Source organism: Symsagittifera roscoffensis, chromosome 1 (assembly GCF_963678635.1).
Source record: "Symsagittifera roscoffensis chromosome 1, txSymRosc1.1, whole genome shotgun sequence".
NCBI classification, from domain to species: Eukaryota; Metazoa; Xenacoelomorpha; order Acoela; family Convolutidae; genus Symsagittifera; species Symsagittifera roscoffensis.
The window spans coordinates 38,483,812-38,508,268 of NC_087062.1; the positions used below are offsets into that span (position 1 = coordinate 38,483,812).

General features: G+C 39.4%; 2 protein-coding genes across 3 annotated transcripts in view; both read left to right on the forward strand.

The window, feature by feature from the left end:
• LOC134844082 (protein YIPF6-like) overlaps positions 1 to 24,457 on the forward strand; it is a 509,298-nt gene that overhangs the window by 483,987 nt on the left and 854 nt on the right. For both annotated transcript variants that reach the window (XM_063860565.1, XM_063860558.1), the window contains exons 2-6: positions 14,911 to 14,962; positions 21,036 to 21,221; positions 23,629 to 23,707; positions 23,779 to 23,821; positions 24,036 to 24,337. In XM_063860565.1, coding sequence (XP_063716635.1) covers positions 14,921 to 14,962; positions 21,036 to 21,221; positions 23,629 to 23,707; positions 23,779 to 23,821; positions 24,036 to 24,337 — 652 coding nt within the window. In that variant the 5' untranslated portion in view covers positions 14,911 to 14,920. The remainder of the gene's footprint in view (positions 1 to 14,910; positions 14,963 to 21,035; positions 21,222 to 23,628; positions 23,708 to 23,778; positions 23,822 to 24,035; positions 24,338 to 24,457) is intronic.
• LOC134844018 (phosphatidylinositol 4-kinase beta-like) lies at positions 10,856 to 14,020 on the forward strand. Its single transcript, XM_063860473.1, has one exon. The coding sequence runs from the start codon at positions 10,865 to 10,867 to the stop codon at positions 13,628 to 13,630; it is 2,766 nt and encodes a 921-aa protein (XP_063716543.1). The 5' UTR covers positions 10,856 to 10,864; the 3' UTR covers positions 13,631 to 14,020.

Below are 24,457 nucleotides of genomic sequence, written 5' to 3' on the forward strand. Positions count from 1 at the left end.
TTTCTAAAATCCTCCCATTGGAGGACTTCCACACAAGATTTGAGACATCATTTTATAAAACACACTATTTTATAAGTTTGCCAAGAGAATTAGCAGCGTAAATACGCGAACTCGCACCAGCAATTTAAATCATTTAATCATAAAGGTAAATAGCAGAATAGAAAAAAAAGAAGGTAAAAGGAATGAACTAATCTGCGTTTTTTTGTCGTTTGTAAGATGAAGCTGACGTCGACGAGATTTCCAGAACAGCAAATGATGAGTTAATGTAACAGAATAAGGCAAACATGGGGTCACTAGCCGCTACCCCTCAGCTTGTATTTTATCTGAAAACGCACTATTAAGAGTAATGAACGTATTGAAGACTTACATAGGTCTCGGTGATTTTTTTCAGGAAAAACCATAAATGCTCTAATGACCGTGTATGCTTACAATAGCTTATTTAGGCTTAATTCAAGCCGTAAAAACTTAGCTTTGATCAAGTAAACATATTTTTCGGAGTTTTTAGCGCAATTTTAGGAATCAAAAACTTGAAAATTCAAAAATTTCCTGCAGAAAAAAATTTTCAAAATTTTTTGAAATTTTTTCAAAACATTTATTTAATTTTGTTTTGTTTTTCTAATTACTTTTCTTCAAAAACTGTTTTCCAATTGACCTTTGTTACTATGTTTCTCAAATATGCCTTACTTTTAATTTTTTGTTCAAAACATTTTTTCACCGTGCAGAAAAAAACGTCAGTAATTTGAAAAAAAAAATTTTTTTGTATTTTTTAAGACTGTGATCTGAACATTCTGTGCTACTTGCACAGTAACCGGCCATCCTTGTTTCTATTTAAGTTCAATTTTAAGGCAAAATCTTTTCCGAAAGTGGAGGCAAAAAATTACTCTCTTCAATTATGAAAGCGGAAATGGTACAAGAAGACGTGGCTAACTTTAACAATCGAAAGTACATTTTTTTCTATTTAACAGCAGAGTTCAAAAATTGGACTATCTTTATGAAGTAAAAGGTTGACAACAGAAAACTTTTGAAGTTTGAATTTTTTGTCATTTCTAAATTTATAAAATTTTAAATCAATTTTTCAGTTTTACTTGTTCTTTGATAATTGTTTTCGTCTATGTTTGAGTTCGCGGCTGAATCGATGCTCTTGTTTGCCTCAGTGCTCATATTTAATTGACTAGATAAATAACAACCGTGACCGAAGTGGGATTCGAACACATGGCCCTCATGTTGAGAGGCGCGTGCCTTACCCAGCTGTTTTTTAACTGTACAGACTGGCCGTCAATGATTTCAATTTCTCTAGATGAGCAGTCAATCCTTGACGAACTCTGTGAGTCAAACTTCCAACAACTAATAAAAACTCCTGATGGAAAATCACTAGACATTCTCTTTAGTAACAAACCGCAATTTGTCACCAGCGTAAAACTTGACAACCGTCTGAGTAGTCTATTCAGTTCCGACCAACTGCCACTCAATGCCAAAGTCTCATTTGACTACCGACCTGTTCATAAAAAGACACCAGCCATCAAACAAAAACTAGATTTTGGCATTTTCGCGTACAAGAAAGCAAACTGGGAAGAAGTTAATGAATTCATTCGTCAACACCCCTTCCAACCATTTTGCTTGAGCAACGTTGAACTGATGCTCGATCACTGGTACGAGTGGTTATACGAAATACTACAGGACCTGCTACCTATCACTACAAAACACAGGTGTGAACAAGCTCCTTGGGTGGGAAGCGATTCCTCCAACCTTATCAAGACATTAAATACACTCCATTTAAAAATCAGCGAAAACCTACCCCATCGAACGAAGGCAAAATTGAAAATCTGCAAACTGAACTAACACTGTCCCTTCAAAATGACCAACATCTCCACGAAAAAAAGCTTTTTGAGAATGGGAAATTTAGCGAAATACAACGATATCTGAAATCGATCACCACGTGTCGCATGATCTCTTCAGAGATCTTCCTAGATCAAAAAATAGCCAATACAGACGCTCAAATAACTGAATTGTTTAACATATATTTTCAACCAGTTCAAAGCAGAACGACAAGATAACGTTCTTCTGAACAGTATCAATTTCACTATCGATGAAATTGAAATAGAAGATGCCCTGAACGAGCTGCACGTAAATAAGGCAAATGGACCAGACATGATTGGTAAAACTTTTCTGAAAAACCTCTCAAAGTCACTACCAAAATCACTTCACTTACTGTTCAACTTGATTGCAAATAAAGCAATATTTCCAACAAAATGGAAGATCATCGAAATCGCACCAATTTTCAAAGACGGGGATAAACAAGACGTATCAAATTACAGGCCGATCAGCCTGCTCTCAGCAGTGTCAAAACTGCTTGAGAAACTAATATTTGATAACCTGGCCCCAATTGTCTACCCAACCCTAACACCAGACCAACACGGTTTTAGACCTAAACGATCGACGATAACAAACCTAATAGAGTATCTACACGAGATATTTAGCTGCCTAGATTCGCCAAACTGCAACTACCTGAACACCTTCGACTTGGACCTTCAAAAGGCTTTTCACAAAGTCTCGCACGGAATCCTCATGGAGAAATTATCGACTTCTGGAATTGGAGGAAATTGTTTATCTCTGATACACAGCTACCTCTCGAACCGGAAGCAAACCGTGAGGCTGAATGACACAATTTCCGGAGAGCTGGAAGTCTTCAGCGGCGTTCCCCAGGGCTCTATACTCGGGCCGTTTCTCTTCCTAGTCTTCATAAATGATCTACCGTCCTGTGTCATGTCCGCAACATTTGGTTATGCAGACGACTACAAAATTGTTGGAGACAACCCATTAAACTCTCAACATAGATGTTAGGAGATTTTGGAGGTGGTGCGAGGAAATCTGCATGTCAATGAACCTGACGAAAAGTAAAGTCCTCTGTATCAAAGGATCAGCTACGATTGCACTCCCCAGTTACAGCTTCGAAACCACTGGAGTAATGAAAGATCTGGGCATCCTGATAACCGACACGCTCTCTTGGACGCAACACGCAAAAAAGGGGGCTGAAAAAGCCTTAAACGCTCTCTTCGTACTCAAAAGGAATCTCTCAAAGGCGAATTTCGCGACCAGAAAAAACGCATATATCTGTTACGTTGTGCCAATTCTGTGCTATGGTTCAGCTATCTGGAAACCATCAAAACGTGACTTAGGAATCATAGAAAGTGTGCAGCGGCAAGCGATCTCGTGGATTTTCATGACAATCAATAGCCATATCTCCTATAAAGACAAACTCGTGAAACTTAACATCCTTCCTTTGTCTCTATACCAAGAGCTTCATGTTGGACTCCTGTTTGCAAAAATACTAGCTGGAAAAGTTGGCAACGACTGGAGAAGCCACGTAAGCATCACTGACGTTGGAAACCGAAGAGCTCAAATGACACGAAATTTCGTCTGCAAACAAATGCGCCTGAAGAAGTGCGAGTCGAATTTCTGGTTTTGGGCATGTCGTCTTGCTAATCTGTACAACGAATACTTCAAATGTGACATATTGTTTGAACCAGAATGCAAAAACAGACTTCTAGGAATGTACACAAGGTTTTTCAAAACTCGCTACAACGAATCAGACACATGCACTTGGCGCATTTTATGCGAATGCAACAACTGTAGAGACCTGAAGAAACTCACATTTTTAACTGAAAACTAAACTTTGAACAATGCAAGGACTGGGTTTTATGCGAAACCTTGGATTATATTACTAACTCCTTTGTTATTATTATTATGATTATCTATCCATTTCGCGCTATTCCCAACGTTTCCAGATCTTTAACATTCGAGTACACCTCCCGTATAGAATCACTGGAACAATCATTGATTTGTAGAGCTTTAGTTTTGTATCTGGTTTTAGTTTAAGTGAGCTTCTTTCAAACATAAATAGAACTTGCAGCGCTCTGCTTGTTGTGTATTTGATGTGTGTATCATTTAAGGTCGTGATGTATTTTTATCCCCAGATCTTTTTGTACGTTTGTTGTGTAGAGGAAAACACGGCTTGGGGAGAAGCTTCAACTCAATAGTTATCTGAAAGACAACATCTTATAAACATCATATAAAACAATTACATGACATTCACCTCCACTTGTTATTGGATGTAATCCTTTAGGTGTGCCGGCGGTCCGGCAAATGGTGATACTGGCGTTGATTTGGGAGTGGTTACTGGTGAACTGTCCTCTTCTTCAGCACCCTGCTTGGTCGTCACTGGGATACTGCTGGTTTCCTCGGGGGTGATCGTTGGAAAATGTTCCATGGCAATCGGTAATTTCTTCACTGGGGACAGATGCGGGCTCCTGGGTTCTGTAGCGTCCATTTGGGCTGGAATATTGCGCCGTGACAAATCTTTCGTCGAGACAGTGTCAATGCGTCCATTTGGGAATACCACTCGTGCGAAATGAGAATTAATGACCTCCGAGATGCTGACGGGTCGTACATGCGGGTCCTTCTTTCCGCGCACAAAATTTCTCAGATATGCAGGGTTACCGCTGCTCAGCCACTCTGGAAGAGAGCAGCCTAGACCGGCTCGCCGCGGGAAATTGAAAAACCTGGAATGGGGCGATTCATTTGTGGCAGTACAGAGGAGTGCACGCACAGCAGCAAGTGCTTCTGGCAACACAGATTCCCACATATCAGCACCTAAATTACGCGAGTGTAGGATACACTTAACCGTCTTGAATATTGTGCCGTTGTATCGCTCGCATTGGCCGTTACCACGCGGGTTGTACGGGGTCGTTCTCGAATGAGATATGCCATTTCGTGAGCAAAACTGGTCGAACTCGGAAGAGAGAAACTGGCTGCCCCGATCTGTGTGAATAAATGCTGGACACCCAAAGACTGAGAAAAGTTGGCGTAAACATGCTATAATGGATTCGCTCGTAATCGTTCTGATACCAAATACAAAAGGGAATCTACTGTATTTGTCAATTACGGTTAGGGCGTAGCAGTTACCGGTCTTTCGGGCGGCGGATTTTGGACCGACAAGATCTATGGCCAGTCTCTCAAAGGGTTGTAAAGCTCGAAATATTGACGATGCACCAGGTTTGTAGAATGCCGGTTTGACTTCTTTGCACGTATCACAGTCCTGTATAGCCTCCTTTTTTTTTCTAAAAGAGAGAAAGCTAGATTATGACATCTTACGAACTCCCACATACGGACGACGCACGGATGCTGCAATTGGCAATGTAACGTAACACATGGGGATTCTTTCGAGATAGCGGAGAGTCTGGATAGAGCGTCCGCGCCCACATTCTCGCTGCCTTTCCGATACATGATGGTATACGCAAATTCTGAAAGCTCTAACCTCCACCTCGTGAGTTTGTCATTTTTAATTTTTGACCGGTGTTTGGAGAATATGAACGAAACCCCCCCACTTCCGAAACGCCTCAACAATAGCCATGGCCTCGCGCTCGACTGACGATTGCATCTGTTCTGAAGTAGACAAGGTTCTAGAGTAGAAAGCCAAAGGGCGACCACCTTGTGATAATGTTGCCCCTAGTGCTGTCCCAGATGCGTCTGTTTCGAGGACGAGCGGCCCGGCGCCCGCTATAGGTATAGCCAGAGATGCAGACGCAATGCCCTGCTTGAGCGAGTCAATTGAATCGACACAGTTCCGGTTCAAAGGAAAGGCACCCTGTTTCTGGGCCTCTAGTAGCGGCTTTACTTTAAGTGAATATTGTGGCACCCATTTCGCGTAGTAAGCAAAGAACCCGAGTAGCCGTTTCAACTGAGCTGCGGTATGGGGCACTGTGTACTCCATGAGAACACGTAAGCGTTCAGAATCCGGCTTCTTCGAGCCGTTTTCAATAATGTGTCCCAGCAAGGATAATTTCCTGGTTCCAAATGTACATTTGTCCATGTTGAGCGTCAGGCTTTCCTTTTCCGCGGCTTTCAAGAACGCGTGTAGATTCCGGTCATGTTCCTCCTTTGTGATCCCACCGATATAGACGTCGTCGAGGTACGGTTCGGCGCAGCGCAATTGGTTTCTTTCAATAAAGCTATCCATTATTCGCTGGAATGCTGGGACGGCGTTTGTAACACCGAATCGAAGGCGTGTGAATTGGTAGAGTCTGCCCCCAACCTCAAAGGCTGTGAATGGTTTGTCATCTGATCGCAACGGTATTTGGTGGTATGCGGATTTCATATCTATTTTGCTGAAATAGTGAAAAGCGGCCGCACGAGTAAGCATGGACTCGACATCCGGAAATGGGTATGCGTCAACGTCGGTGTATAGATTCACTGTTTCGGAATTGTCAATTACCATTCTCTTCTTGCTTGGTCCCTTGACAACGAAGGCCTGAGCCCGCCAAGGTGAAACAGACAGCTCAATTATTCCGAGATCCAGAAGCCTCTTTACTTCAGTTTTCATGAATAGCGCGTTGTCAGCAGAAACTCGTCGAGACTTGGAAGAAATCGGCTTAACGGTCAGTAGCTTGTCAGGAAATAGTGCTGGAGGCTCGGTTGTCATAATTGGGAACATGCTGCAACATGCTTTCGTACAATGATCTCGTTCTAAGCTTATTGGGGGAGTAATCTCGGTATCACGTCCTCCCAGGTGGAAAGTGATAGGTGGTTTTGGACCGCCGAGGTCAAGATAAACCGATTGATGGCTAGCAACAACGTCCATTCCGATGATCAAATCGGCAATTAACGACTCAACAACGTGTAAGCGACAACAATAAGATTCTGCCTTTATTGTGATTTGTGTGTCGATGAAGCCAAGCACATTCAATTTGTCGCCGTTTGCTAGTTTGGTAGATGACTCAACGTCGGTTATAGGCAATTCAAATTTCCGTGCGAGCTTGAACATGATATAGCAATCGGTTGCTCCAGGGTCAATCAGTGCAAGTGCTTGATGAACGCCACCAATCAGTACCTTCTCATAAACGGTCTGTTTCGCCTCCGTGTTGGGAGACAATGCACAGAGGACGGATGCTAGGGATCCTTCGGATTCCTCACCCTGCAACGCGGCTGTAGTTGGATTACTTGCACGACAAACAGTGGCCCAATGCCCCAACTTCTGGCACTTATGGCACGTGTCGCGCTTTGCCGGGCACTTGCTGCGTATGTGAAAACGCAAACCGCAGTACCCACAGTTTGAGTTGTTTGAATGTGACGCGTTATTTTGGCTTTTGTTTCGGCTATTTCGTGGGTACTTCTGTGCAATCGCCCCTGCAACCTGTTCAGGCTAGACAGCCGAAACGGAGTTTGATTGTTCCGAGGTTTCAGCGCGGAATGACCTGGAATAATCAGTTGAGAGCTCTACTGCATTAGCGAGTGCTATGCAATCGTCGACAGATTTGGTGTCGTCGAGTTCGAGGAACCTCGCTCGGACATGATCGGACCTCAATCCGGAAACAAGCGCGTCTCTAAGCAACAGTTGTTTATGTACATATGCTGTAAGGGGTTTGCACTCACAGAGCTCGACGAGAATCTTTAGTCGCTTGATAAAGTCAGGAATGCTTTCGCCTTCCTTCTGCCGGCAGGATAGCAGCTCATGCCTCGCAAATGTGTCGGTTTCTCGAACTGCGCGTCCAGGATATCCATGGCGGCGTCGAAGGTCTCCGCGTTTTGTAGCAAGGGATAGAGTTCCGAGCCGGCGTGAGACCTGAGGAACGTGAGTTTGTGGGTATTCTCAACCACCTCGTTGATGGCTAGCCCGTCGATGAAGATGCGCTTCCACCATCGCCACTGCTCTGGTGTGGGATTGGTGGGCAGCTGCGGAGGTTTGAACTTCATTGACACTATTGAGTTAAATTGTTGTGTAGAGGAAAACACGGCTTGGGGAGAAGCTTTAACTCAATAGTTATCTGAAAGACAACATCTTATAAACATCATATAAAACAATTACATGACATCGTTCTTTTTTTGTCTTTTGTTGTACCAGAAAAGAAAACGTTTTTCGAGTCTGACATAGATATGTGCGAGCAATTCCTCTCATTCAGAGGTTGTTGTTGCTGTTGTTGTTGTAGCTACGCGCAACGCCGTCGTCTGCGGGATTTTGTGGGGCTAGCTTCGTTTTGGTTTGTTTCTTGGTTGCCGTTGCTTTCCAGTACTTCATCTCCGTAGAATATGATGGTTGATTGAGTTTTCCGTTAGTATCATGCCCAGTGCCCTTGTCGCCCTGCAGAATAGTTGGGGTATGCCACATGTGTGGTTACATGAATACCGTTAAAACACTGGACTCGTTTAGATATTGCTGATCCATATTTCAAAGTCATATCTTCGTCGTTGTCTGTGTGCTGTTTAGAAGTCATCATCTCCGCGTTGTTTGACTGAGATTTGATTCCTAAAGGGAGTTCAGCTGTCCGCTCACTCGGGATATGAAGTCTGAGGAACTCTCCGTTCACTCGGGATATGAAGTCTGAGAAAATTCACCTCCAATTCTTACTCCTTGTTCTAGTTGACAGGTATGATTCTATTAGCTTGATTATCTGTCGCCTGATGCCTAACTCAGATTGTTTCGTTACAGCTTACTGTGATCAAAATTTTCAAAGGCTTTTTCGTAGTCTGCGTATATGATTGCTATGACATGATGCATGATCGGCCCTTGCTAAACCCATAATCTGAATCGTGGAGCATTGATTGGAGATATCTTTGCAAATAAATAAGGAGGCTTCGTTCGAAGTTCTTGTGTATTACTAGGAGCAGGGAGATCTGCCCGTAATTTTTAACATCACATTTTCTTGTTTGTTTGATCTTATGAAGTAGGCTTGCAGATTCAGATATGAAAAACCGTGGCGTCAAGTGTTCGTAATTCGTTGGAATTAAAGTGTGGTTTATCTCTATTGCATTAAACAATGGCGCAGAGGAGGGGCTTGAAATGTTTAATTTTTTAAAATTTTTTTTTCGTTCAACTGTATGCTCAAAGTTTTTACGGCTTCGTAAGTTTTGTTTCGTTAATTTTTTATTCAAATGTCTGGAATGGTTGCCTAGAATCAACGGTGCTAGGTAAATAAGACCATAACAAGACGACACGACATTGAGGTGACACGTCATTAAGGCGACAAATGAGAGTTAATACAGATAAATTGAACTGATCGAGTTAAAGCTATAAATGTAATACAATAGGCGAGTTTGTGTAGCGTCGTCTTGAACCCCATGGAAAGCGGCTGTCGTCCCAAAAGCTGTCGTCTTATTTTCCGGACACCAGATTGAACTTATATCATTCTGGATGGAATTTGAGCTGTATGACGAAAGAAACAAATGCACATGGAAGCTTGCATATGACTGCGCGATGGACAATTGCAGAAGTAATGCAGCGATCTGAAACGAATGCATTGACGGGGCCTGGACTACAACTATCGAGACATACATTAAAATTTTGGCAGATTCAACTTTTATTCATTTTTTTTCCAATTTTTTATGTTTGTTGTATCGTAAGTTGTGCGAAGCTTCGCTACGCTTCTGTGTTGAAAATTTTCGTTTGATGGTATGTTGAGTGATAGTTAAAACTAAATCCAGGCTCACAATAAACCAGATCCGTAATTTTATCAAGCTGAGATTTGCCAAGAGAATTAGCAGCGTAAATGCGCAAACTCGCACCAGCAATACAAATCATTTTTCATAAAGGTAAATAGCCGAATAGGAAAAAAAGAAGGTAAAAGGAAAGAACTAGTCTGCGTTTTTTTGTCGTTTGTATGATGAAGCTGACGTCGACGAGATGTCCAGAACAGCAAATGATGAGTTAATGTAACAGAATAAGACAAACATGGGGTCACTAACTGCTACCCCTCAGCTTGTATTTTATCTGAAAACGCACTATTAAGAGTAATGAACGTATTGAAGACTCTTATATAGGTCTCGGTGATTTTTTTGTTTGTTTTTTTTCAGGAAAAAGTCATAAATGCTCTAATAACAAAAGAACTGCATTTATACTTATAAATGCACATATGAATGGCCTTAGGTATATGTGCCCTTCTTGTTCAATTTATGTTCTTTTTCTAGAATGTCGAGAAAATTCACTCTCCAATTACGAAAGCTGAAATAGCGCGAAAAATTGTGATCAATTTCTAATTTCGAAAATGTAAATTAATTATCAGATTTCCCAGCGAAATAAAAGTTTAACCTGTTGATCCAGTTTTCTCAAGTTAGGTTAATTTGATCGAATAAATGTCAATCATAAATTGTTCTTCTCTTCGCCTCATCTGGGAATTTATGATTATTCAATAATCAGCCGTCACGTTGGTTCAGGTCAGCTATGTTCTGGTAGATCTCAAATAATAGCCATCCTTTTCTTTTCCTAATTTCGTTTTTCTTCATCTTTTTGTGACTTGGTTACAGATAGAAATGATTTCTTATTCACGCTCTTTGATATCGAGCAGTCTAAGGAAATCAACTAAAAGATGTATTGTATCTTATGTGCGAAGCGTGTCTGATTTTGAAAGCGAAGTAAGGAAATCATCGATGCCTGTTATCGTAGATTTCAAGGCAGATTGGTGTGGACCGTGTAAGTTGCTGACTCCTCGTCTACTTGAAACTGAAAAGAAGTTCGCTGATAGAATAAAAATTGCGATCCTTGATATAGACAATCCTGATAATGAGAAGCTTGTAACTGAGTTTAAGATAAATGCTGTACCAACATTGATTACATTTGATAATGGCAAAGAATTGTCACGGTTAACAGGTCTGCAACAAGAGGATGTTATAGAAGATATTGTCTCAAAACTTCTTTGAATTATTAATTCGCTAACTAGCTAAATGCTTTTCTGCTGTTTCATTTACGCTAGTCTGGAAATAATGTAAACTGTTCTAGAAACGTTAGTTGTCTGCTGAAATTATTTGGAAAATGTTGTGGACACTTCGCAATATTTAACTAAATAAACATGAATAATTTTTCAGAGAATAATGCTTCATGGCCGACATATCAAATTTCCGTCGAAACCTTCTTAGTCCTGTTCCAGAACAAGAGGTCGTCGTAATTGCAGAGCCGCGGCCTCGTCGAGAAAGTCTAGATGCTAACCACAACAGACGCAATCAACTAAACTGTCCAGCAACTTCTGAACAGAATCTGCCAAATGGAACGACGGCTACCTCTTCCGTTGACAATGGACCGGAAGGAGGGGATGCAACAACGCCTGGTGCTAACTTAAATGACCTCTCGCTGAGTGGAGAAAGTGGCGAGTTTTCACAAGGACCCGCAAGATCGAAGAGCAAAGAAAAGGACAAGGACAAAAAGAAAGACCAACTGAACGCTGGTACGGCAATGATCTCAGAACGAAGAGCTTCAAACAAGTTTCTACCTTCCCTCTTTTTCAACAAACGCAAATCGACAAATGACGACTCGCTGATCCGACTTTTTAGCTCCGAAGTGTTCGACGCAAGTCTGGCTATTTCATACCTTTTCTCTTCCAAAGAACAAGGTGTACTTGACTACATCGGCAATCGAATCTTCGAGTTCAATGACGTTGAAATGGACATGTACCTTCCGCAACTAATGAACCTTTACTGTAATGTATCCCAGGTCGCCAGTTCGGTCGAAAAGTACATCAAAGCGCGCTGCACATCATCTGTAGATTTTTCGCTCACATCAGCCTGGCTGCTTGGTGCCTTAATCCCTGACACTAGCAATCCAAAAAAGAAACTGTCCAGAGGAGCTAAGTTAAGGAAGCAAATTTTAGACGAAGAATTCAAGTTGAAAACAGTAAGAGTTCAACCCCATGCCCCAACACCAACAGAAGCAAACTGTCATAGCAAACTATCTGAAGTTCCAGGGAAAAGTTCTGCAACTGGGGAAGTTAAAAGCCTCGGGCACCACCGGTCCAAATCAGATGCTCCACAAAATCTTGGCGATGTATACTCTTCGCAAACCTCACTTTGTCCTAAATTAGGGGATCTTAGTTCTGGTTGTGCGTTTAGTTCTGGTTGTCGCTGTTTTGATGGAACTCAGAGTATAATCAATGATCTGAAAGGAGAGGACACTGAATGCAAATGTGGAGCGCCTCGGTTATCGGGAGAATTGGAGTTTATTAATCAACTTCTGGCTATCAGTAAAAAGATCCAAAAATGGCAAACCAGAGACCAGAAAACAAACCATTTATTTGCAGATTTGGCAAATATAAATATGAATCTTCCTGCTAGAGTTTGGATCCCAAATTCTTCCTACAGCAAGAATCATCATGTGGTTCGCATCCCGCAAAATTCGGCATTTGTCCTGAACTCCAAAGAAAAAGCACCTTACATGATTTACTTTGAAGTAATCGAATGTAGTGATAAGTTTACAGCTCCGATTCCTGCAAAGAGATTGGAAAATTCTCTCCGAACTACCAAGTCAGTTGAGAACATAATTGATTGCAGCAGTAATGGTAGCAACAATGGGTTACTAAACGGTGCCATTGAAACCGAATCATCACCCCCTCATAACATTTCGGATGCCTCACTTCAACAAGTACCCCATGTATCATCTGCTTTTCAGTCACCGCCAGTCTTTAATCACTCGTGCTCAACATCGATTACAATAAACGGCAGTGACCTGTCGCAAGTATGCGGTGACGATGATGACCAGGAAGGCAACTTTTATGTCGGAGATCTTGGATTAAGTGTCCAGCATACGGTTGTCAATGGTAACGGAACTGGCGTACATTACCACAACGGATACGAAACGGCTTCGTTGTTTTCACATGACAGCATTGCCAGTTCGGACAGCAAAGAACCGAACTTTGTCAGCGCGAGTGATATTCGCAGGCGGCTAAGTCAAAATTCATCCAATAGCAATGGAACCTTCAAAAGTGACCCAGATGATCCATCTGCAGCCGCCTTAAAAGAACCCTGGGAGGCCAAGGTCAAAAGAATCCGAGAATCCTCGCCCTACGGGGACAACGAAACCTGGAAACTGATCCCGATGATTATCAAAGTCGGCGATGACCTCAGATTAGAGTTGCTTTGTTCTCAATTCATATCAGCACTTCAATCAATCTGGCTCGAGAATAAGGTAGAATTGAAAGTGTCACCGGTTAACGTTTTAGTTACAGGGCCGGACTCTGGTTTTATAGAACCCTTGATGAATACAGTTTCTCTGCACCAAATCAAGAAGCAACATCACACTTTGCCGGATTACTTTCGAAAAGAGTTCGGCGAAGTCTACTCGGAAACTTTCCTGACAGCTCAGCTAAATTTTGTGCGAAGTGTCGCTGCTTATTCTTTAATCTGTTACCTGCTTCAAGTTAAAGATCGCCATAATGGAAATATACTGCTTGACAACGAAGGACATATTATACACATTGATTATGGGTTCGTTCTGAATATGTCTCCGAAAAACATGGGTTTCGAGTCTTCGGCTTTCAAATTAACCCAAGAATATGTTGAAATTATCGGAGGATCCGAAGGAATTGAGTCCAATATGTTCACGTATTACAAACTACTAATGTTAAAAGGCTTGCTTGCTTCGCGGAAACACGTGGAACGATTAGTAATGATTTTCGATGTCATGACCTTGGGTAATACTAATCCATTCACTCGTAATGGGGCTTCTGCTGTGAAAGCCCTTAGAGACAGGTTTCATATCAACAAGACTGAACAGCAACTGCAGATGACGTTGGATGGTTTGATAGAGCAAAGTTATCACTCCTTATCTACAGCAGTTTACGACAAGTTTCAATACGTCACAAATGGAATATTCTAGAATGAACTTAAAAGTGAATTTGCAATCTGGAAGCCAAAGCAGTATTTGGAAACTAATTACGCATGTAGCAAAAAAACCCTTGACCGGAAGATTTTGGGAGTTGTCTTATTAGCAGACCAAGATTCGATTCGATGGGCGAAGAGAAGAGTCCGCTAATTTATTGAAACAGTTTCAATATTTAAATGTTTTTGTTTTTCAATTTGAATGCCCAGCCTTCATGCCTAGAGTATTGTGCTTCGTCAATCAGTTAGATAGTTAGTGTTGAACCTATGGTTTTATAAGCAACGATTTATGAATCTAAGAAATGGAGAATCGATAGATTAAAGTAAAATTGTGCAACTATATTTAGCCGACGTTTTTCAGATTGCAGCAAAGAGATACTTGCGAAAAATGGCGATTGATATTATGAGTTTGATTTTGTAAAGTATGGTCAGCATAAATGGATTCTCCAGTTCTTTTCCATGGTAAGAAGGAACCGAAAATTTGTCCTGGTGCTTGAAAGTTTCAGCAGTATTTTGAACTGTTCTAATCTTGATAACAAATTAAATCTTTATTTTCATGCATGATTGTCTTTATATTATTACTATTGTGCGCCAACTCAGAAGTTACTGATTGTATCTTAGATAATTACAATCTTATTTTTGCCTGAATAATCGCCAGCTCATTGACTGAAGATATTGTTCATGCTTCTAACAAAGAAGGTGTAATCTTTTGCTGAAAAAGACGTCTATACAAAGAAGCAAAAGGCTGAACAAGTCCACCGAATCCAAAGTTTCAAGTTATTATGTTAAAATTGTTCACGGGTTTTTTTTACGAGGGGACTACCTTTCTGAATGAAAGCCGACGGAATAAAGGTGTGCAATTGAACTACTGGGAATCTAGAATTACAAATTACCTCTTTCTATCTGCGACTGGTCGTGGTCATCTCGAAACTTGATTGCCTGGTTTTTGTGTTGCAAAAGTTGAATCAATTTTGACATTTTTTGTGCATTTGTTCAACATTAGTACTAGATTGTTTATTTGTTGTAAGCTTGAAAAATGCGGTGGAAAACTGGATTTCAAATTGCCGAAAAAACGCTTACGAGCCACTTGTCAATGAGCTGCTTTATCTTCAGCGATTGCAAATAATAAATGAAAATACCGTTTATTTATCCTTACGAGGTTTTATATTTCTGCTTTCATGGAAATACAATTTTCAATCTCTATTCTTTAGGTTGTATAAGAACATAATCGTTTCTTGAAACTCAATTTCATCTCAAAAGTTTTCTATTACTTTTTTCAGATATTTGAATGTCTGGCGAACCAAATATAGAAGTCAGTTTGGACCTTAATGTGAGTGCTGTACAATTATCGTCGTGTGTGATCAGAATATTCTTTCAAAAAGAGTTAAACTAAGTAAAGTAAATTGCGTACAAAGCCATCATCAAAGATAAAAGTATTTCTCTCAACTACTTTCATTCTACACTGGATTAAACTGAAACTAGTAGCTCAGAGCAGTCATTGCTCCGACCATGTGAAAAATGTAGAGGAACTTTGTATTCGGGCGTGTTTGAGTTTTTTGTTCCGACATTGAAAATGGGGAGGAACTTAGTATTTGGATGTGTTTAATTTTTATTTCCACGTAAAATCAGGTGCAAAAAATAATAATCGTAGTCCTTTGCGGTGTGGTCCGCATTAATCGGATCTACCCCGGTGTATCCTGGGTAATTGGTCTGAGCTTTTGGACTGTTGGGTAGGTATTTGTACTTCCTATCTGCCTGCGCGATGTACTGGTTCTGGAGTTACAGTATGTCACCGACGGTTCATCAAACGAGGCCTTTTCTGCAAACGTCACACGCCGCATTGCCCAGTGCTCAGAGACTTAAGTGCTAACCTTGGTGAGTGTTGCTTCGGCAAACGTAAACCTTGGGGGTCACTCGACATCTTTGTATTGCGTGTGCCGCTCTTGGCCATTGGTCTAACCAGTGGCAGGTTTTCCTTCCGTCTAAGTTGACATCTTGTACGGCTGCGAGTTCGGCGAAGGTCTATGCTTGCATAGTCGTGTGAAAACTCTTATGTTAAATTGAGTGTTAGGGACACTCTTCCCTCAAAGCAGTAGCTTTGTTCTATAGTTACTGGCGATTGTTAAAGGGTCTTGTTTTTATCGGTTAGTATGGACCCAAAAGCTGACTTGTGGTGCTGTCAGTTAGTAGGAGAAAGAAAGCTAGTGATACGAGATTCCTGCTCAAGTAGTGCATGATGAGCTATGCTCATCGGTCTAAGCCAGAGACCTTTTTAAGTTATCCCTGTGGATTGTTATCTATGATGATCAAGGGCTAACGAGTGGGATTGAATAGGAGTGGTGCCCCTATAGGATCCAAGCTGATCACGTAAGGTGGGATGTCGTACGCACTACACGCTCCCTTTAAGTGATCAGGTAGCAAGAGTGTGCAGCTCATTCTCGGCATGGCTAGGATAGCTACGGGACGCACTGAGTGAGTCGTGGTCCGCTGAGATATTTTCGGACTGGGTTGAGTGATGTATCATAAAAAAGCCCTTTCAGTCGTGGTTCGAACGACATTTGAAAAATTTGGAAACAATTTCAATTTCTCAGTGTCTAAAATTTTTGATGTTGGGTCTAATTTTGAGCGAGAAAAGCGATCGAGTTACGTCGGTTATCTATAACAGTTGATGGAAAATGGTCAATTGAGATTAAAACACCTGATTTTACTTAAAAAAATAGTTGTGGAAGCTTGATTTAGCACTTCCTTAGAAAATAATGTTTTTTAAAAAAAATAAAAGTTTTAATGTGCAAAAAAATAACAATTTTTTTTGGTTTTTCCAATTTTATGTGTTTTGTTCATTTTTGTCGACAACTGTTATCGATTATGACTAATTGACTAACTTTTACGCGTGTGTATAGTTTTCTCATCACATCACGTACAAAAAACGACACTAATTTGAAGAAATTTTTGTTTAGTTTTTATGAATGTGGTCGGAAAATTCTCGTGCTACTTGCACAGCAACCGGCTATCATTGTTTTTTTTTGTATTTTTCACGCAAAATCAGGTCTCACAATTAATCATTGGATTGGGTTGAGTTATGTATCACATTAAAACCCTTTCAGTCGTGATTCGAGCGACGTTGAAAGTTGTCCAATAATTTTTTCGTGTCGAGAAAAACCAGTTTGAAATTTTGATTTTTCGTTCAACTTAGAGCGAGTGAAGCGAGTGAGCATGCTTATTTATGCTTAATCAGGCCGTTTACAGTACCTCATTTATGTCTAACTTGAGTATGTTGGAGTGTTTTGAGTTGTTTAACGCCATTTTCAGAATCAAAAACTTAAACTGTTCTGCAAAAAAGAATTGAAATTTTGACTGAATAAAAAAACTGGAGCAATCATTATTAATACATTTTCTTCGAAATTCGGAAAAAACACGAAAAGCTTTATGGTTATTTTATTTTCTGAGAAAAGTCGGAACATTTTGTGCTGCTTGCGCAGTAAACGGCTATCATTTTGTTTTATTGCAATCGGGTGCTAGACTTTGTTTTCCCGGGTACTTTGCAATCGGGTTCTAAACAATTTTTTTATTCACTTCTAGAGGATGGCTTAGCTAGTAATTATTTCAAGCCAGTTTAAGGTTGTAATTATATTCTCAAAAAAGTTTTAAATTTTTTCGGGTTCCTGCTTTTCATGCTAGTTTGTCGGTTCATTTTCCGTTTTTTTAAACGCCATTGTTTTATCCTGTAGGGTTTTTATTGGTTTAGTTTTTAAAACATGAGTTTTGCTCCGATTTAAACAGTTTTTTTCTTACTGAAACGTCGTGATTTTGTAAATTTAACATGTCTGATTTTGCTTTTTTTTCAAATATTCAAACAGGTTCAGTTTATACTATATCGACTTAGTCAACTTATATCGACCTTGTTAACTTAGTTCGGGATTATGTAATTCAGTTTGGATGCGACTTTTAAATTTAATGAACTTTTTCATGACAACATTTTATTTTAGGCTATATGGGTTTCGCCTTAATTTGTCGCCTTTGTTGCCGCTCGGTAAATGATTTCCATTTTTAAGGACTGTTCATGAACTTCAAGTTTTTCAGTTTTTCTTGAAATAATTTTTTCCAATACATTTTTTCAGAATTCTTTTTGACTTCACAAATAGTTTTTTCTTCAATTTTCTAGCGCAATGTGTTTTTTGCATCGCAAGTATTGCGAAGTGCCGCTTCTCCTTTGTGTATTTTAATTGGTTCAAGTTTTTTAATACATTTTCTGGATTTGAGCCGATTTTTTTTTCAGTCAGAAATTTTGGCTCTTTGTTTGACCATAAACATGTGAAAAAATAGTTCAATCCTGGAAAAATGTTGGTTTTAATTTTATTTACAATGCTTCCGTTTTTTGCAATGCAATATTTTTATGTAATTATCCTTGTGGGTAGTAAGAGTGTAACAACCGTGTACTAGACTTTTCCCATCAATAACTTTGTTTACAGAAGGGTCGAAAATTGGAAATGGCACTACCCACATATGATACTTATATTGGACGCGTGAGTGCTTGCTGTGTAGGCGGTACTAGCAAAATCTGGCTATCTGAGTTTTTCTTAGAGCTGTCAATATCTTTTGGCAATTTTCAGCTTATTCGATGTCGGCTTTAGATCTGTCCGTTTTTTAACCAATTTTTTCTATTAGTTGCCAATCATATCAGTTGTTGTGATTCAACTCTGACAATATGTTTCGAATCTTTCAAAGCAAACTCTCTGACAACGCAAACTCTCAGACGAAAACTTGAAAAAAAAATTGAAATTTAGTATTTTTCGCCTGTTAGTCTTTATCACGCATTTTGTTGTCATTTTTTGATAGACATACTGTGTTTATTACGCTCGCAAAAAGCAGTCGTATTCAAATCAGAATGAGTTTTTTAAGAGGTTAACAAATAGTATGTCGAACTCATTGAAATAATTTGACAGCTTGATTGATAAAAATATTATTTCTTAATAAAAAAAATTCTTTTTGGCAGTTCCGACCCACATGGCCTGAAAGTAACGGCTACGCTTAATACGGCTATGGGTCTAGTTTCGCTTCTGGCCAGTATTTTTCAATGTGAAAGTTTTATGTTTCAAAAAAAATTATCGGCTTATCGCTTTTCTGCTTATGTTTTATCGGCTTAGTTGCCAGATCACTGACTTTTAAGACTAATGATCGGATTTTGAGTGCAATGTCTTTTTCAAGTTGTATTTTTTGGTGAAAGTATCCGAAGTTTTAGAATATATGGCAGCTTTTCGGCGATAATCATTTTCCAAAAAATGATCTGCTCGCCTGTATCAAATATAGCGAAAATATTGAGGATCTACGTGGTAGACCTTGTCTTTAATTTTTGCATCTTTCAAATTAATTGTGTTTTTTTTCTTGAATAGTAATTACCCTTGCGATAACACTTGACTTTGTTTTTCCCGTAAATAACTTTGTTCTCAGGACTCATCTCTTGGATCCTAGGACACACTCATATACTTTCTTCATTATAAATTCAATCAGTCATCTGGCGTAGAGGCAACACATCTGCTCGAGATGACAAAGGCTTTTGGTTCGAATCTGATCGGGACCTGTTTTTTTTTTGCAAATTTTAGTTTTGTTTTTTCGAACTATCGTTCGTCTGTTTATTTTTGTGGGCTTAGTCCCCGTAGCCCGATTTTTTGACGGTTCAAATTTCTACTCAAGCATGCTGTAACTCCCATGCTTGAGCTGAAAGCGCGGGAGTTCGATTCGGGTCGGGACTTGTTTTTTTGCTAACTGAAAATTTTCGGCTAGTTTAGATTTTTGTCTGTCTGCTTATTTTTGCGGGCTTATTTCCCCACGGAAACGACTTTTTAAAAGTTCGGCTTCTTTCTAGCACTCCATGTAAAGTTTCTAATGGGTCAGGTCATTTTTTTCAGACATTTTGGGCTCTTTTTTTTGCAATTTGTAATTTTTTATGACAAAAACAATTTTTGAAGGTTTTCTTAGAGTTTTTTCCCGCAAACTACGTTTCTTACAAATTTTCAACTTGCTTTATTATTGAATCTTAACAAGTTCCAGGTTCCTTCTTTCTTGGCCCAGGAGAATCGCCAAAAACTACCATCCAAATCTGAGTTTTTTTGTTTCAATGAGTGTAACGGGTTTCGGCCACCGAATTTTTTTCTCACGTAGTGTTATAGCCCTCGGAGAAGTAAAATTTTTGATTTTTTGACTGTTTTCTAACTTTTTGAATTTTCTCGAAAATTACGCACCCATATTCAGTGTTCAATCCAAAGAAAGAGTGGTGGGAAGCTCCTTTGCATGCGCGACTACGCCCAACTGTTTTCACACAAAAAGTTATGGCCATCGGAAAAGTCAAAATTTTGATGTTTTGACTGTTTTCGGGGCTTTTTCGCGAACTACCCTCCCAAATCTCCAAATCTGAGTATTTGGGTTCGAAATGACAGGTTGCGTGAATGTTTTTGCTAAAGCTGCTAAGCGCAGTTTTTGCTCAACAAAAAGTTATGATAATCGGAAATGTCAAATTTTTGATTTGTCGACCGTTTTTAGGGCTTTTCTCGATAACTATCCTGCCAAATTTATTATCATAGGTTTAGTCGAAAGAACAGGATATTGAAACTGTACCTTTTTTTTGGCTGCGCGCAATTTCTTTAAGTAAAAATTTTAACTACCGTCCCAATTCTCAAGTTAAATGTTCAATCGAGAAGCCTGGTTTTAGGAATCTCCTCTATTTTAGCGGTCACCACCTACTTTTTTTAGAAAATATATGTGGATTTCGGAAAGTAATTTTATTGTACTTAAAATCGTTTTTAAGAATTTTAAGTTTTTTTAAACTACTCTCAAATCATTTGCCAATAAGGTGACCGTGTAGGCTTACAATAGCTGATTTAAGCTTAATTTAAGTCGTGAAAACTTAGTTTTACTCAAGTAAAGGTAATTTTTGGAGCTTTTAGCGCAATTTTCAAAAACTGCTTTCCAATTGATCTATTTTACTATGACTCTCAAGGATGCCCAAGTTAAAGATCTTTCGATCACAACATGCAGAAAAAAACGGCACCATCTTTAGAGAAAAAAAATCTTTTGTTTGTGTTTTTTAAGACAGTGGTCGGAATATTCTGTGCTATTGCGCAGTAACCGGCTGTCCTTGTTTTCGACTTGGTTTTTAAAGTTTATGTTCTATCGCAAGTAGCGCGAAGCTCCTCTTCACCTCTGTGTATTCGTTCATTAGATGAATTATGTCCAAAATACGCATTCGTTGACATTAATTGCATATGATAATATACATGCATGACTAATGGAGGTATTTTTCAAGTCTCAAAAGTATTTTTAAAGTTATATCTGTTATTCTGATTTTCCTTCCTCTATGATTAAACGAAATCATGGTATGTGAAATTTGAATCCTTCGCTGTTTTCAGGAGGAAGATAGTGTGAGTGGTGTGCCCATCCATGGCCAGATGGACGGGGGAGGGGCAGGAGTGTCTGTCTCGTATGGATATGGGGACACAAATAGAGACCCGAAGAACGCAAATACCATGTCATCCTACAGCAACCAGTCATCTGCCCATTTTTCAACACTAGACGAAAGTATAGTGGACACAGTTGTAAGTTTGTTTTCAGTCGGCTCTTTTGCTTCCCCCATCTCAGATAAGCATCAATTTTTTTGGTGTGGTCGTTCAGGACATACGACGCTTAAAGACGATTGCCCTGTTGGCAATAAGGCAAAGGTTAATGCGAGCTCAATCGTGGAAAGTATGTAGATTTTTGATATGTATTTTGATAGGAAGTCTGATTTCCAGTAATTTGTTTGAGGAAGACAGGTTGATGGGGGGTTTTAGTTTTTTTATTGGGGATAATAGTTGTTTGATGGGGGATACTAGTTGTCTAACGGAGAGGGTAGTACGATTTAGTAAGATTTAATTTACTCCATTTTTATTCGGTCGTCCTCAAAAGTTTTTTTTACGCGCCTTTGTCTCCAACTATCTACTTATGAGGGCAAAAACATAAAATTGCTTTTTAAAAAACACTAAATGGGCAGTGGGAGCGCATTTAACTAAGCTGCAAGATTTGGTAATAGTCATCACAATATGACAATTTTTCATATTTTTGCTTCTATTATCAAATCTTGCAGCTTAGTTTAATGCGCTCCCACTGCCCATTTAGTGTTTTTTAAAAAGCAATTTTATGTTTTTGCCCTCATAAGTAGATAGTTGGAGAAAAATTGTCATATTGTGATGAATCTTCCTTGAGCACATACCCCCTCTCCTCTTTTGCTAGTCAGAAGGTCTAAACATTGAGGCCTTTTCTCGACACTGTTTTTATACATTCGCGATTAGCAAGTATTGTAATTGAGCACTTCTTCCTACCATTGAAAACGGCGAGGAACTATGTACTCGGATGTTTTAGTTTTCCACGCAAAATCAGGTAGCAAAAACAATCATCGGAATGAATTGAATGATATATCATATTAAAGCCCTTTCAGTCGTGATTTGATCGACATCAAAAAAAAATATTGAATTTTGTTTTCAGTGTTGAGAAAAACTCATTTGAAATTTTTGATTTTTGGTCTTTTTTCGAGCGAATAAGTTGAGCGAGCAGACTTATTTTCGATTTCAGCCAAAAACATGTGTCACAAATAATCATCGTAATGGGTTGAGTGATTTCAACAAAAGGTCCCAGTGTCGAAAAAAATCGTTTGAAGTTTTTGAGTTTTAATCTTTTCTCTAGCGAGAAAGCGTGATTGTCGAATCTGCCTTACTTATAGATTTTCGTCAGATCCTTTCATCTTACCACGTACAAAAACAACACTAACTTAAAAGAACGTGAATTTTTTTAAACTTAAGAATATAGTCGGATCAGTCTGTGCTAGTTGTACAGCAACCAGCTGTCCGGATATTCTTATCTCCGGTCTGCGACTTATATCGTGCTGGCAAAACTCATCGCTTCTGATTAGCTGACACAGTCGGTGTCAAAAAATTTGGTTGCCGGTTGTTATCACAACCTGCATGCTCAGTTACCCTTGCGATTAATTAGAATGTTGCAACCCGGCACTAAACTTTTTCCCTTAAATAAATTTGTTCTCAAGTTTTCGCTCGTGAAAATTTTTCAAGTTGCCTTATACCAAATTCAATCTACCTTTCAGCGCATCTGGTGCAGAGCTGACACTTGCTTAAGACGACAAAGGCTTATGGTTCTAATCCTGCCGGGACGTGTTTTTTTTGCTAACTAGAAATTTTTTGCTTTTTCGGACTATCGTCCGTCTGTTCATTTTTGTGGGCTTAGTTCCCGTACGTATCCCGATTCTTTTCAGAGGTTCAGCTTTCTTCTATCAATGCGATTACTATCTAAATCCCCATTGGTGAAGATAATTGAGTTACAAGATTTTTTAAGCGTATTGAACGTAGTGAACGTAGTCTTTATATAGGTCTTGGTGATATTTTTTGGTTTTTTTTCAGTAAAAGTCAAAAAATTGTTTTCGCTCTTTTTTTGATTTTTTTTCGCGATTTGACTTTTGATTTCATTTTAAGTTCAGATCATTTCCTTTATTAAAAGGAACGAAAACTCCACTACCAAACAGCTAAAATGATCGACTTCTAATGTGACCGACTTCTAATTTCGAAAATGGAATTTAATGATCTAACTTTACAGCGAAATTTTGAGAAAACAGATTTTGATTTTGTTTTGAGGTTCATGGTCATTTTTAGTTTTCTTCTTTCTGTATCGCGATTGATGCCAAATTCTGCTTCGTTTCTGTGTTGAAATCAGGACTAAAAGAGCTTAAATCTGGTACTTAGCTTGAACCTTAAGGGTGATCCTTAATGTACCTGAAATAACGCTGATAAATACAACCTCTGCCGTATTTCGTTCCAACTTATTGAGTGGTCGGGTCAAATTTGTTGCATTTGTTCATTATTTAATTGATTATTACGCTTGCAATTAGCAAGGGTATTGCAACCGGTACTACTTCTTTCGAAGTGTCGCCCAAGGTTGTTAACTTGTTGTACCTTTTAGCTCAGAGATGCTAAACGAGTTGGTCACAAATTCTTGGCTGCTCTCGTGCCTAGACAGGACAAAATGTTGCTACGAGAATGTAAGTTCTATTGCGTTTGTGTCTGTTATGTTAAGTGGAATACTTTCAATGCTACAAATCATGTGTTTTAGGGGATTTGTGGGGACCGTTGTTCCTCTACGTCTGTTTGGCCTTGTGAGTAATTTATAATAAATTTACCAGCCAGATTTTTTTTTTACCTCAGATGGGAAATCGTAATGGTTAGTCGTGTGTGTCCAATTGTAAACAAGCCAAGCTCGCGCTAAAATGCAGATCAAGTTTTCTCAGATTTGACTGATTTCATTGGATATCAGGGTGAGTAAGCTCATTAAAGTTTTCAGTTACGCATATGTCTCTGTGATCTATTCAGGTTGTTGCCCAACAATGGATCCAAAGACTCCTCGCATGAAGATGGCAGCGAGTTCGTTACTGTCTTTGTCCTAGTGTCTGTTGGATCTATAGTTGTCACCGCCAACACACAGCTCCTAGGAGGATCCATCTCCTTCTTCCAGTCCCTCTGTGTATTGGGATACTGTGTGCTTCCGCTCTTTTTCTCCCTCGCTGCATGTAGGGTAGTGATGTTGTTGACTTCAGAAGGCGTCGGCATACTCTCCTGGTCCTTTCTAATCAGACTCATTTTTGTCATCGGCGCTTTTTCCTGGTCTATATACGGTAAGTGCTCTATTTTTAAAAGTTTCTCTTTTTTATGATCGTTTTTCCAAGATTTGAATTGAAAATAAAAAGATTTTGATTTCAAAATGGCGACGACTAGCCATTGTAAAGTTAAATAAG

Bases quoted from the DNA above. Each gene is read 5' to 3' on its own strand.
- LOC134844018 (XM_063860473.1), top strand. From the start codon at position 10,865: ATGGCCGACATATCAAATTTCCGTCGAAACCTTCTTAGTCCTGTTCCA.